This window comes from Ascidia mentula, chromosome 8, assembly GCF_947561715.1.
Source record: "Ascidia mentula chromosome 8, kaAscMent1.1, whole genome shotgun sequence".
Classification (NCBI taxonomy): domain Eukaryota; kingdom Metazoa; phylum Chordata; class Ascidiacea; order Phlebobranchia; family Ascidiidae; genus Ascidia; species Ascidia mentula.
Window position 1 is genome coordinate 18,585,110 of NC_138573.1, and position 26,829 is coordinate 18,611,938.

The 26,829-nt window shown below is 38.2% G+C and overlaps 4 protein-coding genes, 1 long non-coding RNA gene and 1 pseudogene across 6 annotated transcripts; 2 read left to right on the forward strand and 4 right to left on the reverse strand.

Moving 5' to 3' along the window:
- The first annotated feature begins 549 nt into the window (after positions 1–549).
- On the forward strand, positions 550–1,366 carry LOC145911377 (uncharacterized). The gene is made up of 2 exons (XR_014403237.1): positions 550–1,163; positions 1,226–1,366. It is a non-coding gene; the product is annotated as an uncharacterized LOC145911377 (long non-coding RNA).
- Positions 1,367–1,466: 100 nt separating this feature from the next.
- LOC145911376 (uncharacterized) lies at positions 1,467–2,826 on the reverse strand (annotated as a pseudogene). Its single transcript, XR_014403236.1, has 4 exons — positions 2,260–2,826; positions 2,048–2,203; positions 1,907–1,980; positions 1,467–1,844 (listed from the first exon to the last, which is right to left on the reverse strand). The product of XR_014403236.1 is annotated as an uncharacterized LOC145911376 (transcript).
- Positions 2,827–3,093: 267 nt separating this feature from the next.
- LOC145912176 (uncharacterized) lies at positions 3,094–15,150 on the reverse strand. Its single transcript, XM_082999583.1, has 21 exons — positions 15,102–15,150; positions 14,835–15,040; positions 12,546–12,702; positions 12,233–12,426; positions 11,589–11,727; positions 11,083–11,246; positions 10,445–10,601; positions 9,693–9,886; positions 9,037–9,181; positions 8,308–8,465; positions 7,635–7,791; positions 6,851–7,041; positions 6,476–6,629; positions 5,832–5,880; positions 5,482–5,586; positions 5,140–5,281; positions 5,004–5,071; positions 4,250–4,433; positions 3,859–3,960; positions 3,555–3,657; positions 3,094–3,236 (listed from the first exon to the last, which is right to left on the reverse strand). The coding sequence occupies exons 1-21, from the start codon at positions 15,148–15,150 to the stop codon at positions 3,094–3,096; spliced, it is 2,961 nt and encodes a 986-aa protein (XP_082855709.1).
- A 1,716-nt stretch (positions 15,151–16,866) lies between these two features.
- Positions 16,867–18,334, reverse strand: LOC145911705 (transmembrane protein 216-like). The gene is made up of 5 exons (XM_082999121.1): positions 18,202–18,334; positions 17,990–18,102; positions 17,844–17,937; positions 17,199–17,400; positions 16,867–17,058 (listed from the first exon to the last, which is right to left on the reverse strand). The coding sequence occupies exons 1-5, from the start codon at positions 18,206–18,208 to the stop codon at positions 17,043–17,045; spliced, it is 432 nt and encodes a 143-aa protein (XP_082855247.1). The 5' UTR covers positions 18,209–18,334; the 3' UTR covers positions 16,867–17,042.
- Positions 18,335–18,547: 213 nt separating this feature from the next.
- On the forward strand, positions 18,548–19,915 carry LOC145912477 (transmembrane protein 216-like). Its single transcript, XM_082999952.1, has 5 exons — positions 18,548–18,663; positions 18,853–18,956; positions 19,042–19,135; positions 19,526–19,727; positions 19,783–19,915. Exons 1-5 carry the CDS (start codon positions 18,654–18,656, stop codon positions 19,790–19,792), a joined length of 420 nt encoding a protein of 139 aa, XP_082856078.1. The 5' UTR covers positions 18,548–18,653; the 3' UTR covers positions 19,793–19,915.
- A 73-nt stretch (positions 19,916–19,988) lies between these two features.
- Positions 19,989–24,956, reverse strand: LOC145912476 (asparagine synthetase [glutamine-hydrolyzing]-like). The gene is made up of 12 exons (XM_082999951.1): positions 24,741–24,956; positions 24,223–24,291; positions 24,020–24,103; positions 23,704–23,857; positions 23,107–23,292; positions 22,705–22,806; positions 22,441–22,568; positions 21,906–22,032; positions 21,597–21,738; positions 21,327–21,474; positions 20,958–21,113; positions 19,989–20,721 (listed from the first exon to the last, which is right to left on the reverse strand). Exons 1-12 carry the CDS (start codon positions 24,921–24,923, stop codon positions 20,509–20,511), a joined length of 1,692 nt encoding a protein of 563 aa, XP_082856077.1. The 5' UTR covers positions 24,924–24,956; the 3' UTR covers positions 19,989–20,508.
- Positions 24,957–26,829: the final 1,873 nt, after the last annotated feature.

Genomic DNA, 26,829 nt, shown 5'->3' on the forward strand with positions numbered 1-26,829 from the left:
TTTTAAGGCTGAATTTTACCCAACAAAGTTGTAAACTATTCTCTTTATAAAGACATCGACGCTACAGCAGTTTTTCAATGATTTGCAAATTATTGAGTTCGTTTTTAATATTTCGCTGCCATTCCCGCATAGGCAAATAATGTTTAGCTTACAGAGGATTTAAATCAAGGGTCGGCAAACATTTTCCTGGAAAATACAACCACGTAATCACAGAATAAATTTGAACATAGTTTTTGCATGAACCCTACAAGTATGCTTGCGGGAATTCCCCCTGACTTTTGACGTTGCACCTTAAATCGTGTGACGTAATTTGTGTTCTTTCTCGCCTTCGCGTGCGTTTTAAGAGGAAAAGGTTTATTTTGTAAAGTCGTAATACCGTTTATTCGCATTGCGGCTCTTCCATTTCAACTTCAAAAAAGTAATGGAAGAGTAATGAAAACATCAATTGTATCCAGTTGGATGGATTGTCCACTGTGAAACCACCAGCACAGTGCTGCTTACCCGATAGTTGGTATGTTTTGTTTATGCTCGTGTACACCAGACGCGGTTGACGGTAGCGGCTGGCGTTGCGGTGCCGTCGCGTTTTTTTCGCGCGTTGTTCGAAGCGGCAGGGGGCTTCACACCCGCAGAGCGGTTGGCGCTGACGGCAATAAATCATTTTTTGTTGCCACGAAAACTAGGCCAATGTGCCAGCCAATTTCAGCGTCTCTGCATCGTAAGATGTTGTGACAAAGCCAATTATCGTTTAAACGTTTAAATCTGTGTTAAAATAAAATATTTACGTCTAGTGTGTTTCCTTAGCACAAGTGTAAAATGAATAATTTTGATTTAGTTGTGATATTACTGCTAAATCAGCAAGTGATATTGTTAGTGGCACTGATGTACAACATTTTGTACCCCAGAAGGTAAGTTGGTTTGTATATTGGTTGCTCCAAAATGAACTTTATGTTTCAAACAGCCAAACAGAGTTGTTGCTATAACAAAAGCTGCATGCTGTTTACATAATTTTTTGCAGATCAAAAATAGGCAATGTGTGCAAAATGAAAAGTTCTATTGTACTGCTTTGTTTGTTGACCGAGAAGACAGAATGGGTAATGTAATTATGGGAGAATGGAGATCTGAAATGCAGAGTTATTCAAACTTCCAATCAATTGGTCGCATGGGTACAAATATACTAGAAGTGCTGCTGCAGTACGAGACCATTACAAAGTTTATTTCATTTCAGAGAATGGTGCACTGCCTTGGCAGAATGCTGTTGTAAATCGTTCATGATTGTTTTCAGTTGTTTTTTTCTATTCAGTGCAGTATCTTGTTTGGTGTATATTTTTTTCTTTTTCACACGCAATAAATCACACAATTTCTTTGATCTGGTTTCATGTTTAGAAGTGAACAGAGAATACAATGAGGTAACACATGCTGCATGACAATTTAAAATTGCTGGAATAGAAAAGTAGAAAAGATAGAACCATTGAAGAATAAACAGTAAAAAACACATTATGCATTGTTAATTAAATTAGCTCGTAGTGATGACAGATGCTCTGTAATTGCAGACATGGCCTTGTATGCCTTTTTTTCGCAGGCTTCTTAAGCTGAAAGCAACAAAATTTCCAAAGCCTGTAAATTCATCATCTTGTCTGGTGTTGGATGCTGTTAATTTTGAAATGCTTTCCTGAAACAGCATGAAATATATGAGTGGCATAAATTACATTTCAACCTAAAAACACTAACCTGAAAATCCAATCGATCAGAGCGTTTCCGTTTCATGCCCTGCCTTGAAGTTGATGGCAGAGATGTACTTGGTGGGGTAGCTATATCTTCTTCCACCTCCTCAAGGGTTATCTCCTCTGCAAACATCATTTGAATGTTTGTTTAAAATAATGAAAACACAAATAAATATGAAAAATACCTTGTTCTGGAACAGGTTCATCTTGTGTAAAATCAACCACAGGTGTTGATGGTCAGGAAAAGTTTCCAACAGTCCTGCAACAAACCATACTTGTTAGAAGTGCAATATATTTATAATTTAGCCCATACCAAAGTCACTCACATTTTATGCCTCAAATGATCCTGCAAAAATTTTAATGCTTCATAATGCTCCCATATTTGCAGGTTTTCAGCAGCAGCTTCCGTGCATTTTCAATTTTTCGCTTTTCTTTTGCAAAACGGTCTTGTAAGCTTTTCCATCGTTTCATACAATTCTCCACTGAATCAACAATTAATTAGTTGCTGGTCCAGACAACAACAGTACATTTATCCTACCTGACTGTCCAGTGCACTCACTAATGTTTTTCCAAACATTTTCTTTTCGCTTCTGGTCTTTATATAGTTTGCTTCCAGAGTCATATATACATGGAGAATCATGTACCATTTGTATTAGCATTTCATTGAATTCCATTATTAAACTTTTAAACAAACGAACTGCAAACAAAATTTCTCCACCAAATAATAATCACAATTTAATTTATAAAATTTAATTGGTAATCAGTATATTCATATGACTAAATAATGATGAAATAACAAAACAAGTGTCAAAACCATTAACTTTTAACCAGAAAATTTACGCCAACTTACCATGAAACAATTAATTTACAAACAAAACTAGCTAAAATTGTCAGAAATAAGTCAAATAACCCACAAAAATAAGTTTCTGCAGCCAGCAGAGCTACTAGCAAACAAAGCGTCTGACGGAAAAGTTAAATCAGATTTAACTCCGCCGTCAGACGCTTCGAGCGAGAAAATCACGCCGTCACGGCATGACGCCGGCTGGTGTGAATCCCCCGCCGCTTCGAAACCGCGTCGCCAGCCGTCAACCGCGTCTGGTGTGAATCCCGCTTCATGCGTGAAATTTTTTGTTGCTTTTTGAGTAAAAGACGCCACACAAGCTGCATTCAATGTAACGGCAATGAGAACTTTGTTTATGCTTGGTGGGTTAATTGCGTTGGTGGCAACCACCAGGATGGGCGCATTTTCAAAGGGTTCTAGTTTAAGTGGAAGGAACCTTACAGGACCAGGCTGGGAACAGAGCGATAGTTGCGATGGTTTTTTATTTGCTTCCATAGCAATCGCACAATATATACATTAAAAGCTTGTTAGTTATAAGATATGTTTAGCATGACGTTTCAAACATCTAATGATGAATCCCAGCACAACAATAAGCAAAAGAACGATGAATCCAACTGCGATGTAAACACCTTCCAAACTCAGAAAACCTCCGCTTTGCAACGTCTCTTTCACATCTGCATGCGCAAATGTTAAAATGTTGTTACTATGTCATTTTAACTTGATATAAACATGGAACTGAATGCAAAGCAAATGAAGAACCCAAACTGCCATTTATATAATTATGAGGATCATTCGGTCAATACAAATATAATATGTTCACGCCTTCGCAACAACTTAATAGTTGAAGTAGAATGAAAATGTAAAACCACTAACACCGAATACAATTGACCCAAAAGTAAAGAGTTAAATGGCCTTAGCACATAGCCTAAGGCAAGCAACAGTTACATTTTCGAACCAGCACCCTACATAGCCTAAATATGCAGCATAATTACCGATGCATGTGTTCTTGTTTTTGTTGAAATATCGACCTTCGAAGCACGAGCAATGAACTATTCCGTTCATGACGTTGCAAAAATCTGAGCATTCCCCATTATTCTGAACAAAACAAATAGGCCAGAGAAATGTCAAAAATGACAACAGTTTGTGCAGGTCGGTGACCGGTATAACATAAAAATAGTCTTCAGAGTTTGTGAGAGGACACGAAATATTCGGATAAAATGAATTTCCAGGGGTGGAAATAAAGTTTAATTTATTAATATTTTAAAGTTTAGTTGTTTCTTGCGTAACAATTTCTACCTTTTGACACAGATCTTGAATTGAAACTGGGAAAGGGCCAACAGAAATAACTTTAACGGAACTTTCTTGGGCAAATCTCCGTTGACGATTTTGTGAACAGTTCTGCCAAATACAATGTTTTTTACGTTAAACTAAATGAAACTTTATTCATAACTTCGGCAAACCCGCGACTTTATAAAAAAAATGGGTTCGTGATAATTTGTTTCTGTGCACATTTGTGTCAGAATTTCATGTTGAAATGAAGGTGACATGCAGATGTTATTTTGAGTTTGCTTGTTTTGTTTCAAGATAAAAACGTTGACTGCAATCAAATTTAATTTCATCCTTCGTCCGTTACAAATTGCTAAAAAGAAGTTATTTAATTCAGTAGCAATCTAACTTTGAATCTTACCGGCCGTGGACATCCACCGTTGCTATTGTCACATAATGCCACGTAACAGTGAGCGTACAGGGATTGTTGGTTTAAAGAAGCATCCAACAGAAAAGAGCGGAACTTAAAAGTAGCGAATGACGGTTGGTAATTTCTCGTCACCACAATCGCGTCTTCGGCTTCAGTCTCATAATCAACTTTGCAACTGAACAATAAAAAAAATCCCTTTTTCTGAAATCAGTGCGACTTTTTAAATTTATAAGGCCATGTTGTACACAAACATCCCAAAAAACTATAAATATATAAATGGACATGTAAAAATCGATTTCGATAGCTTACTTTTAAATTTCAGAATGGATCTCCCGGCAAAAATTAACACAATAATCTAAACTAGGAGTGCTTAAAGTTGTGCCGTTTTAGATTGAAGTCCTACAGTGGCTGGATCATGCGGCAATGAACGTCAACGTATCACTTATAAATCACATGAATGTGGGCTTGCCCGTTTATTTAAGAAATGTTTGCTTTTCGCAAATCCGAAAGTTTACTCCATTCAGTGGAAATCGTCGGGGACTTTTTTCAAACAACGATAAACTTTCTGTATAAATTTGTTACTGGGGGGGAGGACGACTTTATAATTAGTTCCAGGACTTTCAGAAATGGTATTGCAGAACGTTTTTTACAAACTCGATCACGCGAAATGTAAATAGTCATCAACAGGTTTTCATATTTTGATGGTCATTATGTTAGAATCATGTTACGTTCCAGAGTGTGCTACCTTTTTGAGATAATGCTGTGGCCTCCACTTTCAAGCTCGTCGTTGCTAGCGATCGAACAGCTCTTCACCTGTTGTTTTAAACAAAAAATAGAAATAATAAATGTAAAACTTTTTACCAAAAATAGAAATCAATTACCTGAAGATCCAACTCTCTGTGAGACGTCAGTTTTAGCTTCGCGTAGACGTATTCGGGAGTAATGACGACCGATTGACATGTAAGAGGGGTTCGCATTTGCTCGTCACCAAACAACTCAAAGTTGATCGTGAAGTTTTCAATTCTACGTTGCGCAAAGACAAAGTTTATCTCCTCGTGTAGAGAGTTGTGATGTTAAACTTGATAGCAAACGTTTTGGTAAGTGAGAGCCCACTGATTTTAATTAATTTCAAGTTAAAAAAAACATCCAATTACTTCAATGCGTCGCTTGTGTATTAAGATAGAGGTTACAGACAGTTTGGTTAAATTCGATCAGTGTTAAACCTTTTTGGTTGGAAAGTACTCGTTGAACTTTCCGGAAGAGAATTAAGGTTGGTGGTCGTTTCCTCTCCGCTTGTTCGAAGTGGGTTCAATCCTTTTGAACTGACACTGAAAAGCATGTTTTTTCTTCAGATAAGCAAGTGGACTAGAGCTGTGATAAAATCTAATATTAATTTACGTGGCTGGTTGGAAGAACGGCCCTCGATTGGGGACTGTTTTAATTGTAAGAGATTTCGTGTTACATTTTTCTGTTGTCTTACTTCAAAAAACAAAGCGGCAATATTGCCACAATTTTCCAAACGTATGAAGGAAACAATGCGAAGTTTTTTCCAAAAATTTTCACAAATACTCACTTCATCTCCATAGGGTTGTTAACTTTTATCTCACGGGACGACTCGCAATCTGCGTTAAGCATTGAAATGTTTTGCATCAAATATTTTTTACAGATATGCTGACTTTTACAAATACAGCCTCGTACATAAAAGGTTGTCATTAAAATGCATTTTAATACACAAAGACATGACAAACTGCGGGTTGGTGCTTGTTATGCAGCAACAAATACTCATTATTTTCCTCAATATAAGACGAATCTGCATGTTGCAAAAATGATGCCAAATGTGCATTTTTTTAAGGATGTTCAAATTTAAACTACTCCAAAAACATCAACTGAACAGTCAGCTTTGCACATGTACTATATGGCAAATGGTTATGACTCCTTAAATCAGCATATGTTATGAAAGGTAAGATTAAATAGTCGTCCGAGTTCCCTGCGATGCCACATTGGGAACATCTGGAATAGTTGACGTCTTCTATTAGAGGTTTGTTCCATTTTTAATCACCATGATATCGTGTTCCAGCCCGAAACAAAAGTTCAGTATTGTGTTTGCATACCTAATCAACAGTGTGGAAACAACCAATAATATTTGTCTAGGGGTTATCGGTATTGGAATACACTTCCAACTTTCTCTTGGCCAAAGGTCAAAGGTTAAATATAAACCTGGCATAATGCGGATCGTAGGAGTAGTTATTGGAGTATCCCAAGTGATTATTTGAACATTGACTCTTCGAGCCTGAACCGTTGTGGAGACCGTTTTGGAACTGTCCCAGGAGGCAGGTTTGGACCCATGATGGGAAGGATCATCTGACAAAATCTAAACAGTCCAATTCTCTCATTAAAATGTGGAAGCCAAAGAAATATCGTCAACATTCAAAAGTTCTCGACTGCGGCCTCACTATTTGGCGATGACCCACAGTTTGGTAACCATTGATCTGAGCATTCTAATCGTAACTTATACCACGTATACACTGCAACATGCATACACTGTCAAATATAATTTAGTACAGTATAATGTCCACAAATAAACGAACTTACGTATATGGTGTTCACAGAAGAAATAAGCCAGTTAAAAACAGTAATTGTGAAGTTGCATCTGACTGGACTCGAAACCTTGTAATTGCAAGCCAGGCCTTGCATCAACTTGCCATCGTTTGATGTTGACAGAGCGAGAAAGTTGGGAAGATCTTTCACGTTGAACTCTGAGTCACACGAGGCTTCCATAGTAGCTATGCAACATATGCTCATGATTATTGTCAATCTGTTGCTAATGTCAGAGTGTTTTATATAGGTTTTAAACGCGTGGTCAAACACAGCTTCTTTAAAGGCCAATCACAACTACTTGGCACTCTTAAACAAAGTGGATGAGAAACCGAGTTCAACCTTCTTCACACCCAACTTTACGTACTTTTACATATTTAGGTTTACGATTTGTATGAAATAGATACAGAATTTTTTACCGCACCGGGATTCGAACCCAGGAACTCCCGATCAGGTTTTCTACGTGGTATTCGGGTCGGGCGCTTAACCTATGTTGCGTTTCAAATCGTCACCTCTGCTACGCCTCTAGTGTTCGCGAATATGTTTTCTGTGACGGCTTTTGGTGATAAATGTATCGCAAATACCGACCTGCCTGGGTGACAGATCTTTGGTATCTTCCGCTTTTGGTTATGGTTGAACGAGAATGTACGCGTGGTAAAAGGTAAGGACGTATCGTAGTGCAGCATTGGGTTACGTTTTTTGTTTTTAATAAAGTCGGATAAATTCTACCGGTTGGAGCAGACCCGGCAAGCCCTGAGGAAAGTAAATGTTACAAACTTACCTTTTATAAACTCGAAATATGGATATTCGATGTTGCCTCGTAACGTTGGACAACTCAAATACAAGGAACCGGTATTTGATTTCACAATTCCTGTCGCACTTCCATCACCAGTAAACGTTCCCAGTAAGACTCCGTTTTTGTTTTCTCCTTTGTAAACCTGTTGAAGCAATGTAAAGTAAATATTTGATTTTCATCCTAGTTTTCAAGCCGCTATAACTTTGGTCAGTGGAACCTGAATTGCCGGTCCTATCGCCTCAAAGTCCTGTCCAATTGACGCGAACCGAATGATAACATTGTTTGGTTCGCGTTGTGAGAGGGTCCGTATATGGGAGCATGATTGCAGACGATTATATGATTTTTCCAACTTTATAGGTTAATTTGTCCACCACTATAAGATTTGCTGACGAAACACCTGAAGGTCTTTCGGGTACCATGGAATCACAGACTTAGATAAACTGCTGGCTTAGATAAACTGCTTGAAAGAATAGAATGTGGTACCAGAGCGGATACGCACCCGTTTAAACTGTGCCGCTTTATAAGGTGCATTTATGTAAAAAAGGAGACTTTGCAAATGATCTATTTCGTGTAGTAACGTGCTGGTAGTACTGGTTGGGAAGTAACAGTACTAGGGGGTTGAAAAATAACCAATGTTCAGAAAAGGGCCACTTATTACCGAGCATGTGTTGTTGCCGAGTGTGTAGCGGTACATGTGCATTGCAGCAGTCCCGCCATTTCCAGTAGTCAACATCCGCTCATAACTTGTACACGAAAGTGGGATTTGAAATTGAGTTCTGGATCCACTGAGGACCGAAGGTCGGCAAATTGATTTTCCTTCGCACAAACAGAACACGAAATTTCATTACACAAACAAACAACTTTGATAAATCCTAACGCAAACAACAATAACAACAACAACAAAAGTGCCCAAAACCCTACACTGGTAAACTGTCGGCTCCAGTAAAGAGATGATCAAACTGCCATGACATCACAGTTTCATAATTTTTAATAAAAAATCCTATTATCCTGTTTGCCTCTCCACCATCACACTTCAGCGGTGCAAGCCGGTTTTTCGAATTTTAATGGCCTCCGCGAACCTGATATTCTTGTTGTTAATGAAGCGCGTATTTGCACCTATATGTTTCAATTTAGGCATTGTATTTCCTCTGCAAATCATAATCCCTAACAATTATACTAATGTTACAACTTAGAAGCACGCACGAGTGGTTACTACACTGTGCAGTGATATGCAGTGGGTCTCGCATAAGCCCAGGATGGCAATTCGAACGTCCATCTTTGGTTCAAGTATATTGGTTCCAGGTTACTGTGGTGAGAGAACCGAATATTGAAATATTTCAATCCCTCGCCACTGTTATTATACTTGTTATGGAAATGTTACCCCAACCTAAGCCGATGTGGATTGTTGGTGAAGATGGGTTAACCGAGGTGAATATTTGAACGGAGACTCTCCGGGCATGAACTGTAGCAATTGTTTGACGATTTGAATATTTTATTCTGGTTCCCAAATGGGATGGATCATCTGATAAAATCTAAAATAAAAATAAAAAAACCTAATTCGTAATCAACACAGGCACCCTCTTGACAATTCACAACTTACAATGAAATATTTTTTTAAAAAAATAAGCACATATCCAGATCTATTGTGACAAAGGGGGCAGCGTTGATGTTTTAGATTTGCTTGGCTTAGCGTTTCCACCTTGTTTCTCCACATAGTTGCACCTAAATTGGCACCCAAAGTCTTTGCCTGGCCGTTTGGCGGCAACATCGTCTTCAAGTGTCACCAAGCAACACTGATAAAAACTAATAGGTCGAAACAGTGGCCATCTGGCTGCATCGCACATAATTTTGAACATTTTACCCCTCAATACACGTGATATTTCGCGACAACGCGCGGATCCCAAACATCTCTCGTGAACGCTTTTTAGTGTTTGGGTGTTAAAAGTGGGTCTGAGTTAAATCAATCAGGGGTCGTGCCTTATTGTTACATGTGATAAATATAATCAATATTGTAAACGGGAGATTTCCTTAGACTGGACTTACAAATATGCTGTCTGTGGAGGAATACATGAGTCCTGACGAAACCGTAACTGTGAAATCACGCCTCACAGGGCTCGTCACCGTGTAATTGCAAGCCAGCTTCGGCAACAAATTCACATTTGTTAAAGTTGGCAGTTGGAGAGTTTTCGGAAGATCTTTTACGCTCCAATTGAAGTCACACGAGGCTTCCTCGGTGACTGAAAAAGCATATGCTAATGTTTCTTTAAACTGATTTTAAAGGGTTTTGAAAACGTGATCCAAAGCCCAAGGCCATGGTTATAAGCCTACCGAGTGTAAAGTGTGGAACGATTGTGGACGCGTCGTGACTAATTTATTTGCGATAAGCTGTAACCAAAACAAAATTACGTTTAAAACCAATATATGTCATGCCGATGTTCGGCGGGTGAGTTTGAAAGAGCCGGCTGCAGGTTGTTCGTGTCTGACATAGAAAACGACTCCACTTAAATCCAACCACAAATTCAGTGCAACCCATGTAATGTAAGTTATGATTTAGGAAAACGTTTAAAGGTGTGATTGAAGTATCATCGTTAACTTGTCAAGCTGAAATTACTTCAAAAAGGGAAATTTTTGTTTGTTCACAGCCAGCTATTTTAGTGGCTTAATACTGCTCTTCTGGCAAACCTTATTTTATTTACGTATCTCAGAGAAGAGCAGCATTAAGCAATGAAATATGCCTGGCAGCATCAGTAACAAGTTAGCTATTTTAGCTTACCTGCTGTCTGAGGCAGATTTACCTTTTATAAATTGAAAGTATACATTTGAAGTAATGCCTCGTAACGTGGGACAACTTAAATACATGGAACCGGTGTTTGATTTCAGAATTCCTGTTGCACTTCCATCACCAGTAAACGTTCCAAGCAAGACTCCGTTTTTGTTGCTTCCTTCGTAAACCTACGTCAAAAGTAAAAGAAGTCATAAATATCGTAAAACCAAGTTTCTCTGGTTTGGCTTCAGTTTTTCAGGCCAACGAGACAGCTTATAAACCAGAGGCATACGAACAGTTACCCATAATATCCATACCAAACATTTGTGTGAACTTTTTCAAGGGTTAGATATCTTTTTGAACGTAAAACGACACGTAATAAAGGACTTGCCGTGTGTTGCTGACACCTTGTTACAAATCACAATTTTGTCATATCGGGATGTGGTTTCCAACACTATAGGTTCGAGAAGCCTTATCACACTATTTTGATCTTATGTTGTTTCCGTTCTTCTATATTTTTTGTATCTTTCGTAATTAGTTCAGCTTATAGTTCGTCCCGTGCGCATCAGGTAAATTTTACGAAATTTATGTCAGTGACCACTGAAACGTTTGAAATGATTCGGAGGACAGAAAATAGTCCATTTACCAGAATAAGAGACCTATTTTTACCGAGCAAATGTTGTTGCCGAGGGTTTTATAAATAAAATTTAATGCAGCAGTTCCACCACTGTCTGTCGCCAACTCTCGTTGATAACTTGTGCATGATGAAGGGATGTGGAATTTGGCACTGGGTGCACTGAGTATGGAAGGTTGGCATTCTGAGAAGGTCTCATCTGAACAAAAGATAACAGTTCATCAAAAAATTTACAAACTTTCGCATGAACTAGTTCGTAAACAAAACTGTTGCAGAAGCACCAATATTGCTCTGTAACAGAAATTAGCCTACCCGTAGTAATAAAAATACATTATGCAGGTGAATAAAAAATCTAACTGAGGTTCATCACGAAATATTCCAATAAGTTCCACGGCATCGAAGCTTATCCAAAATTGCGTTAAAACCGTCTCATAGCTTGGAAGTATGGGAAACAGTTTATTTAATTGGTGTAGTTATATGTTTATTATTTCAACACGCTTTATGTTACTTCGAGACTTAAAACCTCTTTGCAAACACAAACCCGAGTCGATGTGAATGGTTGTCATGTATGAAGAACTCCAAGTAAATATCAGTACGTTGATTCTTCGGGCATGAACTGATCTGGGAACCGTTCGGTAGTTTATTGAGATTCCGGGATTGGAAGGATCATCCGACAAGATCTGAATTAGAATATTTTTCATTTGTGTATTAAACTGGAAGGATTAGAAACGTCCAGTGTTCCCTGTTGGTCACTTTTATATTCGCTATATTCGTTGAGTCGCTTCTAATTTAGCCCATTTTATCCCTGACTCAAAACCTTCAAGTGAGAATGTATGTCACTATTGGCATAGTGTGTTCGATAGAACAAGGAGGTAACTTATATCTGCTCAGTATCTAGTGTAAGAAAAACGTCCACCTACAAATTGTGATTTTATCATCATATATTGCGTAAATTTAATATTCATCCCTACACGCCTGTGTAACCTTGCAGTATTACTTGGCTGTTTAGCTGGCAAGACCCATTTGTTGTAAGTCGGCAAAGCTGCATGCACCTGATGGCACCTACAGGTCGACGGTATCGGCCCAAAAGCACAATTTAAATAAAACGGAATTTAAATTTTTATGCAAAAATTAATTTCTTGGGATTCCGGAGATTAAACTCGTAGTAAATTTATGCGAACTTACAAATATTTTGTTTGCTGTGGAACCGTCGAGTCCCGACGACACAGTTATTGTGAAATTTCGCCTCGTTCGACTTGTAACCGTGTAATTGCAAGTAAGACCTTGCATTATTCTTCCATCGCTTGAAGTCGGTAAAGCGAGAGTTTTTGGAAGATCGTCCACATCCCATACAAAGTCACATGAGGCTTCCTCGGTGACTAAACAAAAAATCCCAACATTTCTCAGTTAGTATTTCTGATTTTGTTTTTAAAATTTTTGCTTCGTCACAATGACTCCTTTAGTTTACTTTTTGCACAAAATAGAAACAAAAAATTGCCTTTTATCAAAGGGAAGTTTGCATTTGAAGTAACATTTAGTAACGTGGGGCAACTTAAATACAAGGAATCGGTATTTGATTTCACAAATCCTGTCGCAGTTCCATCACCAGTAAACGTTCCAAGCAAGGCTCCGTTTTTGTTTTCTCCTTCGTAAACCTGCAATAAGGAAAATAATATCATATCCAACATAGTACTGGTGACAGTCTTTCAATAAAGTAAGACACCCTACAAACATTGTTTTTGTAAAATGTGGTGAGATTATTGGGTCAATACTTCAGCAAATTTACAACACAAAAGCTAATAAAACTTCCTACCCGATTCTGTATTCAGGCCCCTGAGAAAAGCCTCTCAGGCAACTTACTCTGATGTCATTGTGTAGGGAGGTGAGTAACGACCAGTTTATGTGAATCAAAAAATGCCACGGTTCATGCAAAAAACAATCATAATGTTTTGGCTTGCACTTTACCAGAATGCACAGATGAGGGATAGATCTTTCATAAAACCTTACATGATTTGGCACTTTAACGAACCACTTCACTGTAAATAAACAGCAATACTTTTGCGCGGTCTTTGAACTTAGTTTTCAACAACACAGCACCAAGTAAATAGCTGATAAAAACGCTTCATTTAAAACTTTCCGTAACAGCCACAAATTAACAGCGACAGCACAAGCATACGTGCTCACACTAATATAAAATTGATCTCTATGCATCATGGGTTGCTTTTATGCATACAATTATTCTTTTACAAGACAAATGAAAGAATACAAGGTGGGCATTTTCTGTGGGCGAAACTTATTTCAATAGAATTAACAATACAGAGGCTTTTAGCAGCGTTGCAAATCTTGGAATTATGTTGGGTGTTGAAAGTTGGACGAGATAAAGTTAAGTGTTCATGATTTAATCATTGTTTTCTTCGTATAAATTATGAGAAGGGGCTGTAACGTTACGGCTAACATAGGTAAGCGTCCAAGATCAGTAAACTGGACAAAATCGGTAACCTAAATACGTGACCGCAGCGGCAAACAGGGAGGGTACATATTTTCATCCAAGGGGGGTAATTGAAATCATTTACTTTGTACCTTGTACTGTGTCCACGATAGGTAACTTTGTTATACGTTAGAGTAGTCACGCTATACCTTGTACTATGTCCATGATAGGTAAGTTTGTTAAACGTTAAGGTAGTCACGCTATACATTGCACTATGTCCATGATAGGTAAGTTTGTTAAACGTTAGAGTAGTCACGCTATACCTTGCACTATGTTCATGATAGGTAAGTTTGTTAAACGTTAAGGTAGTCACGCTATACCTTGCACTATGTCCGTGATGGGTAACTTTGTTAAACGTTGAACAATTAACGAGCTTACCTGTGATGGACATAGTGCAAGGTATAGCGTGACTACCCTAACGTTTAACAAACTTACCTATCATGGACATAGTGCAAGGTATAGCGTGACTACCTTAACGTTTACCAAACTTACCCATCATGGACATAGTGCAATGTATAGCGTGACTACCCTAACGTTTAACAAACTTACCTATCATGGACATAGTGCAAGGTATAGCGTGACTATACCTTAACGTTTAACAAACTTACCTATCATGAACATAGTGCAAGGTATAGCGTGACTACCCTAACGTTTAACAAACTTACCTATTATGGACATAGTGCAATGTATAGCGTGACTACCCTAACGTTTAACAAACTTACCTATCATGGACATAGTGCAATGTATAGCGTGACTACCCTAACGTTTAACAAACTTACCTATCATGGACATAGTACAAGGTATAGCGTGACTACCCTAACGTTTAACAAACTTACCTATCATGGACATAGTGCAAGGTATAGCGTGACTACCCCAACGTTTAACAAACTTACCTATCATGGATGCAGTGCAAGGTATAGCGTCACTACTCTTACGTTTAACAAACTTGCCTATCATGGACACAGTGCAAGGTATAGCGTGATTCCCGTAACAATTAATGAAGTTACCTATCCATGACGCAGTACAGGTTAAATGATTTCAATTACTCCCCTTGGATGAAAATATGTACCCTCCCTGTTTTCCGCTGCAGTCACGTGTTTAGGTTACCGATTTTGTCCAGTTTACTGATCTTGGACGCTTACCTATGTTAGCTGTAACGTTACAGCCCTATATGTAAATTATCGTCGCTATATTGCACCAGAATTAAAGGATGAAAGAGCAACGAGTTACTGGATCCAGGATACCCTGCCTCTGTTTAGAGGTCTTAACTATTGTTGCGATATAAGAGTTGTTTTTTACCGAACAAATGCTGTTGTGTAGTGTGCCATCTGTGAAAGATATTGCAGCGATTCCACCAGAACCAGTAATGAATGCTCGTTCGAAACTTGCACACGAAGTTTTGAGTCCGAAATAAGTTCTGACTGGGGCAATATATCCTCTAAGAACCGGGTATCGGCACACTCTCGATCTTTGACCTATACAAAGCACGGCTTCTTGTATGCTTGCTAAATGCGTTAAATGAACACAAATCATGTCAGTGCATTACTCAGTATCTTGTATATTTACCTGGTAAAACTTGAAGCCAGCACATACAAAGTAGAAGGACGATTTTCATCTTGGGATTTATTTAAAAACACATTGCAAATCTGTTCGGACACAATTAATGAGAAACACATCTTAGTATGTACAAAAGAATTATTGTAGATATGAACCATTGGTGTATGTGCAAAAGAACCATAGGAATCGTTGAGAGCGGCAGGCAGGTGTACACATTGTTTCGACCTGTGAGGTCTCATCAGTGCAGCTTTTGACTGTAACTGGTAGTGGAAAGGTATCCCGGTGCCACAGTCAACGGCTGCACTGATGAGACCTTACACGTAAACAACAGTGTAATTATTATAGAAACAGTGTTTACCCTGTCAGCAGCTCTCCGTGATGATCCATTGGATTGGACAAAAAATATGCACGCTGTTATCTCGCGCCGAAATTAATAAATCTATAATAATTGCAGTCACTTTACAAGACTTTGGAGGCAAGCTATCATTAATTACAACATCATGATGATCTTTGTTAGAGGCGTACAGCGTCAATTTTTTAGCCACTACAACCACTTATTCTTATTCCGTTTCCTTTTCAACTTCGTTCTGGATATAAAAAATGTGGCCACGTTAAAGCGCTACAGAGCTGCCTAGACATTCTAGATATCTCCGTCCATGTTTTGTACACTGGACCCTTTTTTTCTTGTGTTAAATGCGTTTAACGACAAAAGTTAAACTGATCCTTTCAACAAATGCAACGCGCGGTACCACTAAAAGTGCCTCGGGTCACTGCTAGCTGCTGGTTCAGATTCTGCCTTACAGTGGCTTTGATTTATTTGAATGCCTGGACCTCGATTAAGAACCAATATTGTAATGTTTTTTAACATTTTCGAAGACAGTCCTCACTTTTTTCTGGCACAAAAGTTATTTCTGTCTAACCATCGTGCAGGTAAATAACACAAGAAAGCAAAGAATAAAAGAACACGACCACCGGTATGAGCTAAACCCGTTTACTAACTGCTGCAATTTTACAAGGAATTTTCACCTGGCAGATGCCATGTCATTGATTTTACGAAATATTGTTCAAATGACACAACTCATGGCGAGAGCTTACGAATGTCGCACGTTCCAGTAGACTAAACAGTTCGCAAGGTTTAAGTAACATTAAGCTTGCATGAAACAACGCTGCAGGAAGCAACGAAAAGTTTGACACAAACAAGAAGTTCTTAAACTAAAACCTCTATTTATCACGCAATTTTCATCCACACCAATATCCGAACCAGTGCACAGGTTGAAAGCGTTGCAATTAATTAAAAAAACACTGTTTTCAAAACCATTTGCATTATGTCGGGGGCAGACTCAATTAAAAGACTGTTTCAAGGTCATTACACCGAATGCTTAAGAATTCGTCGGACGAATCGAATCAAGATTAACCGTGCTCTGTTTAAAAACAGACTTTAACCCAAATAAAAAATTTATCCCTGGTTTACCTTTGGCCAGTTGCTTGACAAGAAATTGCTGCAAAATTAGCAAAGCGATAAGTTTAATTGGTCAGAGTACCACTATTCCTTACTGACGTCCTGCACAACGCAATGTTGCATCATGATCCAATGCACGTTTAAGACTAAAAACTCTGCAGGACGTCGCATTGTTGGTAATCGTCACGAACTTGTGGAAAATGGCTTTAAGCGATCTTAATTTCCTGTTGCAAAATCACATGGACAAATCGACGCACGACGCCGTTCTAATTAAAAACTTGGAAAAGATTTAAGCTCCGAAAGCTTCTTCGGTCAAAAAAGGTTTACCACACAAATAACTTCTGGCACAACACAAAAACACGATTCTATTGTCGAATATATTTTTGTAAAAAACAACTAATCTAAAAAACGCACAGTGAAAGTGAAACTAAAATATTTAGAACTGGACTAATGTTTGATTGTCCAAACTCTCTTGATTTGAGTGATCCATTCTATACCATTGGTGAGCTAAAAAAATATCCATCATAAACACTTATTGTTTTATTGAATGGAAAATTTAAAGTAGTAACACTACAGTATAATCATGTATTGAAAAAGCAAAAACTCATGTCAGTAGTATAAAAAACTGAAATTTCAGATAATCTTACCTTAAAAATGAAATGGCTGCAACAAGTGAAAATATGAACTCAAACAAATGCATGAAAAGCAAAATTCCACTCAAAACCAGGTCAATCCGGAGGACATATGTTTGCCAAAGCAGAAAATAAACAACCAAAAATGCAGAGACCAACAGCAACAAGATTGATATAAAAGTGGAACTGCCTCTCTCTGTCAAATTTGCTTTTGAACCTACAATCAATTATTGCAAATGTTAAGTGTAGGGAAAGATGCAAAATATTATATTAACAATTTTGCTCAATAGGCCAATAACATTTTGCGCACATTATGGTATAGACTTGTCACAAAAACTATTCTGTACACAGTAATGGATTTTTCAGTGTTGTGACATCATTTCAATCGTATCTATTTGATTGTCAAATTCTTCTTTAATGAAAGGATGATATCATCATTATAACATACATATAGTTCTATGTTTACATTAAGCAGAATCAAACTTTAGTGATTATTTTGCATTTCTTACATAATAAATTGAGGCAATTCATTTACAGCTTGAAGTTGCATTCAAATAAATACATTCAGATATGTACAAAAAAATAAAAACTGAGGTAAGCAGTTGCACAAAAAATAATTGGTCAACTCTTACATAAGACATTAAAAAGAAAGTCTCTTACCAATAAAAAGCCGCAGTATTTCCAAAAATGTTAAAACAAAAAGCAGTCCAAGATCAATTCCCAAAGTTTGTGACGGATACGGCAGAACCTCAGCCTGAAGCACGACTCGAGTTACATTTGTCATTTTCCAATAAAAGAAACTTTACCTTGTACACAAAAAGAAGTATCTCTGCAATGAAGAAGAGGCCATAGTAATATGAATTCAAGTCGAAAAACACCTGCAGTGGCAAGGAGGATAACACCGGTTTGCTCGACTGCCCTGAATAAAAAGCAATTATTATTAATATTATGTAACATTGGCACAAAGTTATCATCAAGATATCAGAATTTCCTTCAGTTATGCAATACGCTAACTTACCACGCATCTTGTTTTAACAGCATTAATCAACTGCAAACAAATCTTTTGGCTAACAAACAACAAAATTGTTTTGAAAAATTTGATGGAACTGATTTAACTTTGACACCTCCTGGGAAATATATTTTTATTTCTAGCTGTCATTTCAAAAAAAAAAAATAAACGTCCTGTTCGTACTGTGAATGTTGTACTATTTAGATATTTCTAGAAAAATTATTTCCGGCCAAATATTACTGATGCACTATTTTTTTCTAAAAGTCTGTATATTGTGTGCTAACGATCAAATATTTTCGGTTTCGACGTAAGATTATTCATCCATGACGAACTGACAATAGCGACAAATGTTCAATGAACCGTAACTTACCCAAACAGTTGTTGTTGAAAGTTGGATCAAATTTTGTTTATTTGCAAAGTGTCTCTAGTGTGTCGATATATTTTCTGCTAACAAACATCAAATGATGCAAGGTTAGTGATTAGAGTTGTTACAATTTCAAGCAAATGAATTCTAACGGACCCGACATTGCGTGTTTGAATTTGGGTGTTGAAAGCTCTTTAAAGCTTTCTTTGATTCTGTTAGCATGCTTCAATTTAAATGATAGCTACAAGTCTTTTAGACTAATTTAAGTCTTGTTCAACTAAATCAAATATTTTTAGCAAAACCTCCACGCTCTTCATTGCCACTCCAAATCCTGCTAACATTAAACGCTTATTACATGGTTCTTTTCTTTCTTGGAGAAGTTGCATTGTTAGTTTACAAGGTCAGCACTTTTTTGTTTGTAATAATACCACAGGTTCCTCACATGAATGTAATTGTTTTTTAAAATAACTCTTTGTGTTTTTCAGAATGAGATTTTACCTTATGCACCTGGAATGTTGGCACTTGATGTAATCTTATTGTTGATTCTCGGTGGTTTGGAAATATTATGGATCATCCTAGGTATGTATTGTCTGTAAAACTTGTGACTAAACTAAAGTGTGTATATAATTAGGTTTTAAATTTGTTGATTTGTTTTCTTTTGTAATTTTTAAACAAAATAAATCATAAGATAAGCAAAGTGGAACTATTGGTTGAGCTTTGCTTGGCTATAGTGTTTCCACCTTGTTTTCTCTGTAAGGTTGCACCTAGTTTGGTGCCCAACGGATGACGGTGATTGTATAGTCACCACAAAGTGGCAGTCTTTGATTGGTCGTTTGGTCAGCAAAGTCGTCTGACAGTTGCACTGATGAGACCTTTTAGGTTGAAACATTGGCCATCTGTCTGCAGCCTACACAAAATGAATCATATCTGCAATAACAAGTATACACAATGTATTGATGAATGTTGCAGGTAGAAATGGCAATTTGGCTGAGCAATCTGGGACTCTTGTTGTAGCCCTGGTAACACTTATTGTTTCTATGGTTGGAGCACTTTACTACATTTTTTGGCAAACATATGTGATGCCAATTGATGAACTTATTTGTGGCATTTTGCTTGGAATTCATGGCCTAGAAATTATATTTGCTGTGGTTGCTTTAAGTTCATTTACAAGGTGAGTTCTGTTTAAATGATCCACATGGCTTATGTAACTTATTTATGTTTTACAGATCATACTAAGCTAATGGAACCTATTTGCAGTTTTTTGATGAGAATCATGTTTTGTTTCAGCAATAATGCTGCTATTACTTTTGCTGTATTACCACTGTGCTTTATTGACATTTTTCAATGACAATACAATGAAATTTGCACTAAAAGCAATTTATGTACATTTAGTAGTGTTGTAATTCAACCACAAAGTTTAGCCCATCCTGTTTTATTAAATAAGGCACCAGCAAAAAAACAAACACATTGGTCGCCCTGCAGTTTTAATTGCTGGCGGTTTGTTATGTGGCATTGTGAAGCGCGCCGTATTGCCTGAAGGTAAGACAACTAAAAACACAGACGGACGTTTGACAACAAACTTTCTGTGGCGACATGATTGCAAAAAAATGAAACACACAAAACAAGCACGATGAAAGGCATTTCCCATGGGCATTTGTTCCACTGTTAGCCTACAAATAACTTCAAACATGTGACGTTGACGCATTCCAATAAAAACCTTTTTGGCGTACCTTTTCAAAAACTTGAATAAGTCAGTATCTTGTATACTAAGCAATACAGAAACTGTTCGTGAAAGCGGACTTGTACGCAATTCAAACGTTTCTGTTGCAAATCAAGCTCGAAAACCGGTTACTTGATCGTGATACCGACACAATGTGCCTGGACAAAAACTTACTGATGTCAAAAGTCAAAAATTGGTACAGGAAGACAACAGAAGAAGAAAAGTGAATATTCTAATCTTGTTCGTCGTTCTTATAATGGGACAAAACCCTCGCACTTGGATCGTCGCAGTTAATCCACTTCGGCATCCACTGATAGGGAATTAGTTTCGATAGCCTGGAACCAAACCGTCTCTCAAACACAGACCTGTAGTAATACCCCTCCTTGCTCCGTGGAGGATTATGTGGAAATGTTGTGGATGCCATTGAAAGTTCGTGGTCTGTTACCTGCAAAAATATCTTGTTGTAAAATAAATCTTGAAAATGAAACGGAATTCGTTTCTCCAGCAGGGCTTAGCGAAATATAGATTTTGTTTAGGCAATGTTTTGCTTCGTATCTATTGCGAACTATACCCCTGGTTCGACAATTTACATTTTCACAAAATTTTTGTTTACAAAAAGCTCGAGCAAACACAACTTTGCAGTCGCAGGTAATTAATCATGTGTTTCAGTTCCTTTCTTACCTTGTCCTCAATGTGATCCTGAAGAATCTCGAACCAAGATCTTTTCCGCGATGACACGCCATCACTAAAAGCCTCTTTCCTCCTCCAGAGGATTTCATCAGGAAGAAGATCAGTTCCGGAGAAGGAGGATCTCAACAAATGTTTCTCTACACCGTCCTGGAAGTGAAAAAGTTCAAATTTGTTTCCCACGTTTTGTTAACTTGTTTCTTTGGGTTCCACAAACGATCCCACGTTCTTCATAATCGAAATCTTATAAACGGACTTCATCGCTTCATGCAAAATAATGAAACTATCCACAAAAAAAATCGCACTGAAGTTGGTCGCAATCATTCTTTGTGAGCAATTTTGGTTTTATTTAACATTTTGTACCTTCGGCATTCTTAACTCGGCAGGCAACGAGAGGAAATAGGAGGTAAATGCATGGTCAAGGAACGGTGCTCGCACTTCCAAACCATAGGCGGCTGTACTGCGATCTGTTCGCAGGACATCGTACAAGTATAAATCCTCCAACAACCTCCTACACACACACACTATGTTATATGTCGACAAAACTTTCAACGTTGCTTTGACACACTGGGATTCGAACCCATGATCTTCAGCACACGTGTTTCCCAATGTGGATTTTCGTTCGGATCTTACTTGCTTTCTTTGTCGCCATCTTGCGGTGAAGGTTGTTTGTGGAAGTAGATATAGCCCTGGGCGAGCTCGTCAGCGCCCTCTCCCGACATGATCACGATAGTGTCGGTTTGTGTACTGATGTATTTCGCCAGGAGGTACATTGCTATGCAGCAAATGAATACACATGATTAATTTTTTTTCTGGACACATTTTAATGACATTTTCAAATCGTATCCTTCAAAGCTTTGTATAACTAAACATTTTGTCTGGCAGAAACGATTACCGTGCATCTCTAGTTTAAAAGGAACATTTCGTGTACATTGTACTTACGAGTCGATGCCCGCACGGTGGTTACGTCATAGCTCTCCAAAGCATAAATGACGTCATCAACAGCTCCCAGCCCCTCTTCTGCTGTAATTGTGACCTCGTGGTGCTCGCTACCAATGTGTTCTGCCACCTGTTGGACAAACAAGTTTGGGATATTTGCGACCAGAAAAGGGAGAATTGCCACATGAGCTATTGGACAGTTTCTTTCCTCCGCCTATCACGGATAAAGACAAGTTTGCTTTCTGCTCTTTCAATACCAATGGGATACACTTTCACCTTTTCAATATATGAGTAGGCATATTATTTTTATTGTAAAATTATCCAATAACCGATGCTAGATTTGTGCCACATGTTAAAGAAGAAAACGAGCGTTTTTTTGTTAATGTAAACGTTTCACCCCCGCGTCCCCAATAAAAGTCACCAACAAAATATTGTTTTGTCCGGAAACCCACAAGAAAAAACACTTTGAGCGAAGCAGAGATGCAAAATACCAGTTAAGTGGTAATTTTTGAATGATTGTGGCAATTTTTAGTTTCACCTTTCTCGCCGCTATGACGTCAGGACTTTGTCCCATTCCTATGGAGAAAGTGGGAAGAGGACTTGATGAGTTGTCCTCCTTCATCTTCCGGGATGTTATCGCGGCCACCAACGACGAATCCAATCCCCCTACAAAAAAATTTGTCCGGTAATGGTGATCGCAAGGGAACAATGCACAGACGTTCATAATCTCAACGTTTTCTAGGTTGGAGGAAATTCGCAGACACTGACAACAATTAACACGTTCCCACACAAGGGGAATTACCTGATAGGAGACTTCCAAGTCGTCTTGATGACATCATACGTTTCTCGACGGCATTTGTGAAGAGAGTTCGTATGTTTTGCTTCACCGTTTCGTAGTCACCACCTGCCAGTGCATGAATGAATAAAATGACCAATTGTAAACAAAAAAAAGGGCGGAAATAAAAGGTTATAACCTATGATACTTTGACCATGCACTACACAGCATAGAAAAACACTTTAATGGCCAAGGAAATGAGAAGTTAATGGCCAAGGAAAAAGCAAAAAAGATTTATTCTAATAAGCGTTTTCTTTTTCAGTTATGCGCTCCCAACCTAAGTGAGGTGTCGCATAGAAGGTTTCCAAGGTTCAATACAACTTTCTAACGGATTGGTCCTTTGACAAAAACGTAAATCAAATCAAAGACCTTCGCTAAGTTCGATGCCGTGGTATTTCCAGTGCATCGGCATCTCAACAAACGAATGGAACTTCTTCGTCGTCGACAAACACAACTTTTCATCCTTTGTGACGTCATAGACGGCAAAGTTGGCGGGAGGAAATGGTTTGAAAAAGTCCTGGGTTCCATTTTGTTCGCTGGCGATTTCAACTAAGCCTGTAAAATTGAGTTCGATATTGTGGGGGAGTCAAAATATCATGCAAATATTTTCATACGTATCACAGACAATTTGGATCGAGATAAGATAAATTACGCAACGGTGAGGTTATTTAAGCTGATGTGATTCTACTGAAAAACCTGCAGTTTAAGTTTAAAACCAAGTCGAGTTATTGTACATTTCGTCTCAGACTAACTAATTTATCTTGCGATAGATTTGATGTACTTTCTTGAAGCAGTAAATGCTATAAAAACAACGTAATCACTTCAATTACTCATTTAAGGGTTATAACATGACCCGGTCATAAATTTACGATCATAATTTCACGCCACCAAAGACTTTCCCTCGTTCAATGCTTAAAATGTTGACATGTAGGCTGGCCTCCAATTAATGACACAAATAATCATTACCTTTAGCCTCGGAACAGGCCCCAACCTGACCAGTCGTTGTAGCGAAGTAGAACATGGGTCGCACTCCGTAAGTGTCACGTGCCAACATCACTTTCTTCGCTTCGGCGTCAACAAGAATTATCGCGAACACTCCGTCCAACAACGAACATGTTTTCTGCCGTGATTAAGAATACACGCCGTTGTGTTACAGCGCTGAGAGAACGTTGTTGTTTACTTCTGACGTTTGTATGACGTATACATGCCGACTCAGGTAAAACGTTCAGTCTACTCAGTCTGTATTATAGATACCTAGGCAACTGTTTTTTTGCACCCTTACCTCAATTCCAAACCTTTTGTACAGATGTATTATGACCTCACAATCACTTCCAGTTTCTGGAACGAAGCCAAATTCCTTGCAAAGCTGCAAACAAATTGCTCCCTTGATAGCCATCAGATTGTTTATTGCGTATTTTTTTGGTCTTTGCGCTTACGCACATGGACATTAACAACGTCGCTACGACCTGTATTTTTGTTACTCACCTTTTCGTGGTTGTAAATTTCTCCGTTGCACATAAGTGTGACGTGCGGATATACCTCCAGTGTCATCGGCTGCGTGAAAAGAATAACCTGTTTCTTTTTGTAGCGACCACGTGATGTGTAATATAATTTTACATTATTAGTGTGTACAATTACTGTTAAGCACTTACTGTCACTAGCAAAGAGAAAAGAAATGTTTTTTGGAGCCTATTTTTATTTTGCACATATATTGTTCATGCGCGTTCAAATTCTTTTGTGCAAAAAGACGAAAAACGAATTATGGACTTGAGATATACTTTTTGTTTGATAGGAACGAGTGATTTAAGGGATAATGGATCTTGCACAGTTGCTTCATCAATACAACTGCCCCTAGCTGATCCACTATAGACAAGATACACTCGTGCATGTTTACGTGGTAAATTTGCCACGGTAGGTGATTGTATCAAGCGAGAAATGGCACAGTTAACTGAACAGCCATGACAAAGTTTTTCATGAGCAAGTTTAGAGAGACCGCTGCTCACCTGCATGCTTCCACCGTCTGTTCCCACTATGGCGAGTCTGTGGAAGGCAAGACAACATGACCTCATGTTTCTGACGTTTTGAACATGGAAGTTGTCCGGACCTCTGTGGGCGATGTTAAAGGCGTTGCAGTAAAGTGCCGCCTCGCTTGGTGCGAAACCGAACAAACCCCAAATTCCACACATATTTTATACCGATGTTTTTCTACTTCTTAACAGTTTTCTGTAACACAAAGATGGATGTGATCGTGTTTCTTTAATGTTTGCATTGGATTTTGCATTGACAGTTTAGTCACAGGGTTTCCCCTTACAGTGGCTGTTTAAATGAGAAAACGCATGCAAAAACTAACTAAACTGTTGAAAAGCTCCAAGCCGATAGAAAAATCAGGTCGAGCGTGACGTCATGCAAATGTGTCACTGACAAACTCTGGCCTAATTCGTACTCAGGTTCACAAACCAGATATGATTTCATGCTCCGGTTTCATCGGTGAAAGTGTGGGAAAGTACGTCAGTAATTTGGACGAAAGGTGCCAAACATATTTATTACGTTAGGTAGCACTCACAACGGTTATTGTTAACCTATCGAATGCGTGGGTGTATGTTTATTGGTGTTGGCGCATTACGTACAAATCGAAACCTCGCAGACTTAAATTCCTCTTGTTTTCCGTTTTTAAAGCCAATGGAAATTAATAGCCGTCTCATGCGATCGTGTTTTGATAAAAATGCAATGGGACGTTTTGTTTGCTGAGGCCAACGATATTCCGTTCCGGCCAAACAAAAACAGAGATTTCTTACCTTAGTAATGATACGTGCGTTAAACATTATGTCATACATGCCATTGTGGCCATAATGTTTTTGTGAGAAATTTGCTCCCTGGTTTTAACATTGAAAATCAAATGGTCAGTCGAACCCAACCAAATGGCATCAGCGCATGCATCAAAGTCAGCGGAAGGAAAAGTTTCAAAAAACGTGTTTGAAATCATGGGCTCTTTGTTTGCTTAAGAGTACATGCCATGACTATATCACGGTTCCGGCTTCACGTTATCAATGGGTATGACGTGTGCTGCGCACGCAGCCAAGTAGATACCAGACGCCTCAGTAGCCGTTAATTTCAGACGTTTATTATTGCTTATAAAACTTAATTTTCCGTATTTGGACCTTGGTAATTTTATTCTTCGAAAATTTATGCTTTGGCAAAACTTAAAATTTCCCTCAAAAAATGATTTACCGCTGCGCGACGCGTATTATATTGAAGAACTCATGCAACCAAAACAAGACGAAAGGTTACTGCGACGTATCCGTTGTGATCTCAAGCTTCTGTGTGCGATTTTCACGTTTTTCACAATGTAACAAACAAGTTACGAGTACGAACCTCTTCCCAACATAATCAAAACCTTTGCTTCCTTAAAACTGCCTTCTCAACATTATTGTCTGTTTTCTATGAGACTTTATTGTTATTGTTAATAAAAAAGAGACGGTATAGACCACAAGATAAAAGTAAAACACCATTATTTGATTTATAACCTGACAAATATCACGTCCTAAACACCTAAAAGTCAAGTAAGAATGGTAAACCAAACTCTGTTGTTTCGTCAACGAACTACATTGAAAGACTGCCTTCCTTTTCTCTAGTCACAAATTACTACGTTTCGTTCGCTTATTTCTTATTGCGTCAGTCATTTACGCCGCCGGTGAAAACCACGCGCTCGGTTCGTGCGCAAGGCCTGACAAGTATAATGTTATTGTAGTGCTCGTTACTACATGTAAATAAACCAGTTTGTCACCGGGTCAAGTCACTCTGCGTCATAGAAACTTAGTAACGTGACGTCAACTGGGACACTCCGTCAAAACAACACGTCCTGTTACTTAAAAACAAATGTACTTTGTTATTGTAAGTCAAACGGTATCTAAACAAAACCATACACGGGCGATGTGGTTCGCAATGAACTGATGCACAATGACACACTGCAGTGTCAAATATATCTATTTACTTTGTATTAGCCAATAACATACAGTGCGTACAATTAAAGAAAGTTTTAATTATCCGTTAAAAAGTTGTCAAGCAGTAGCAAGCGCTTTTTAACACAACCAA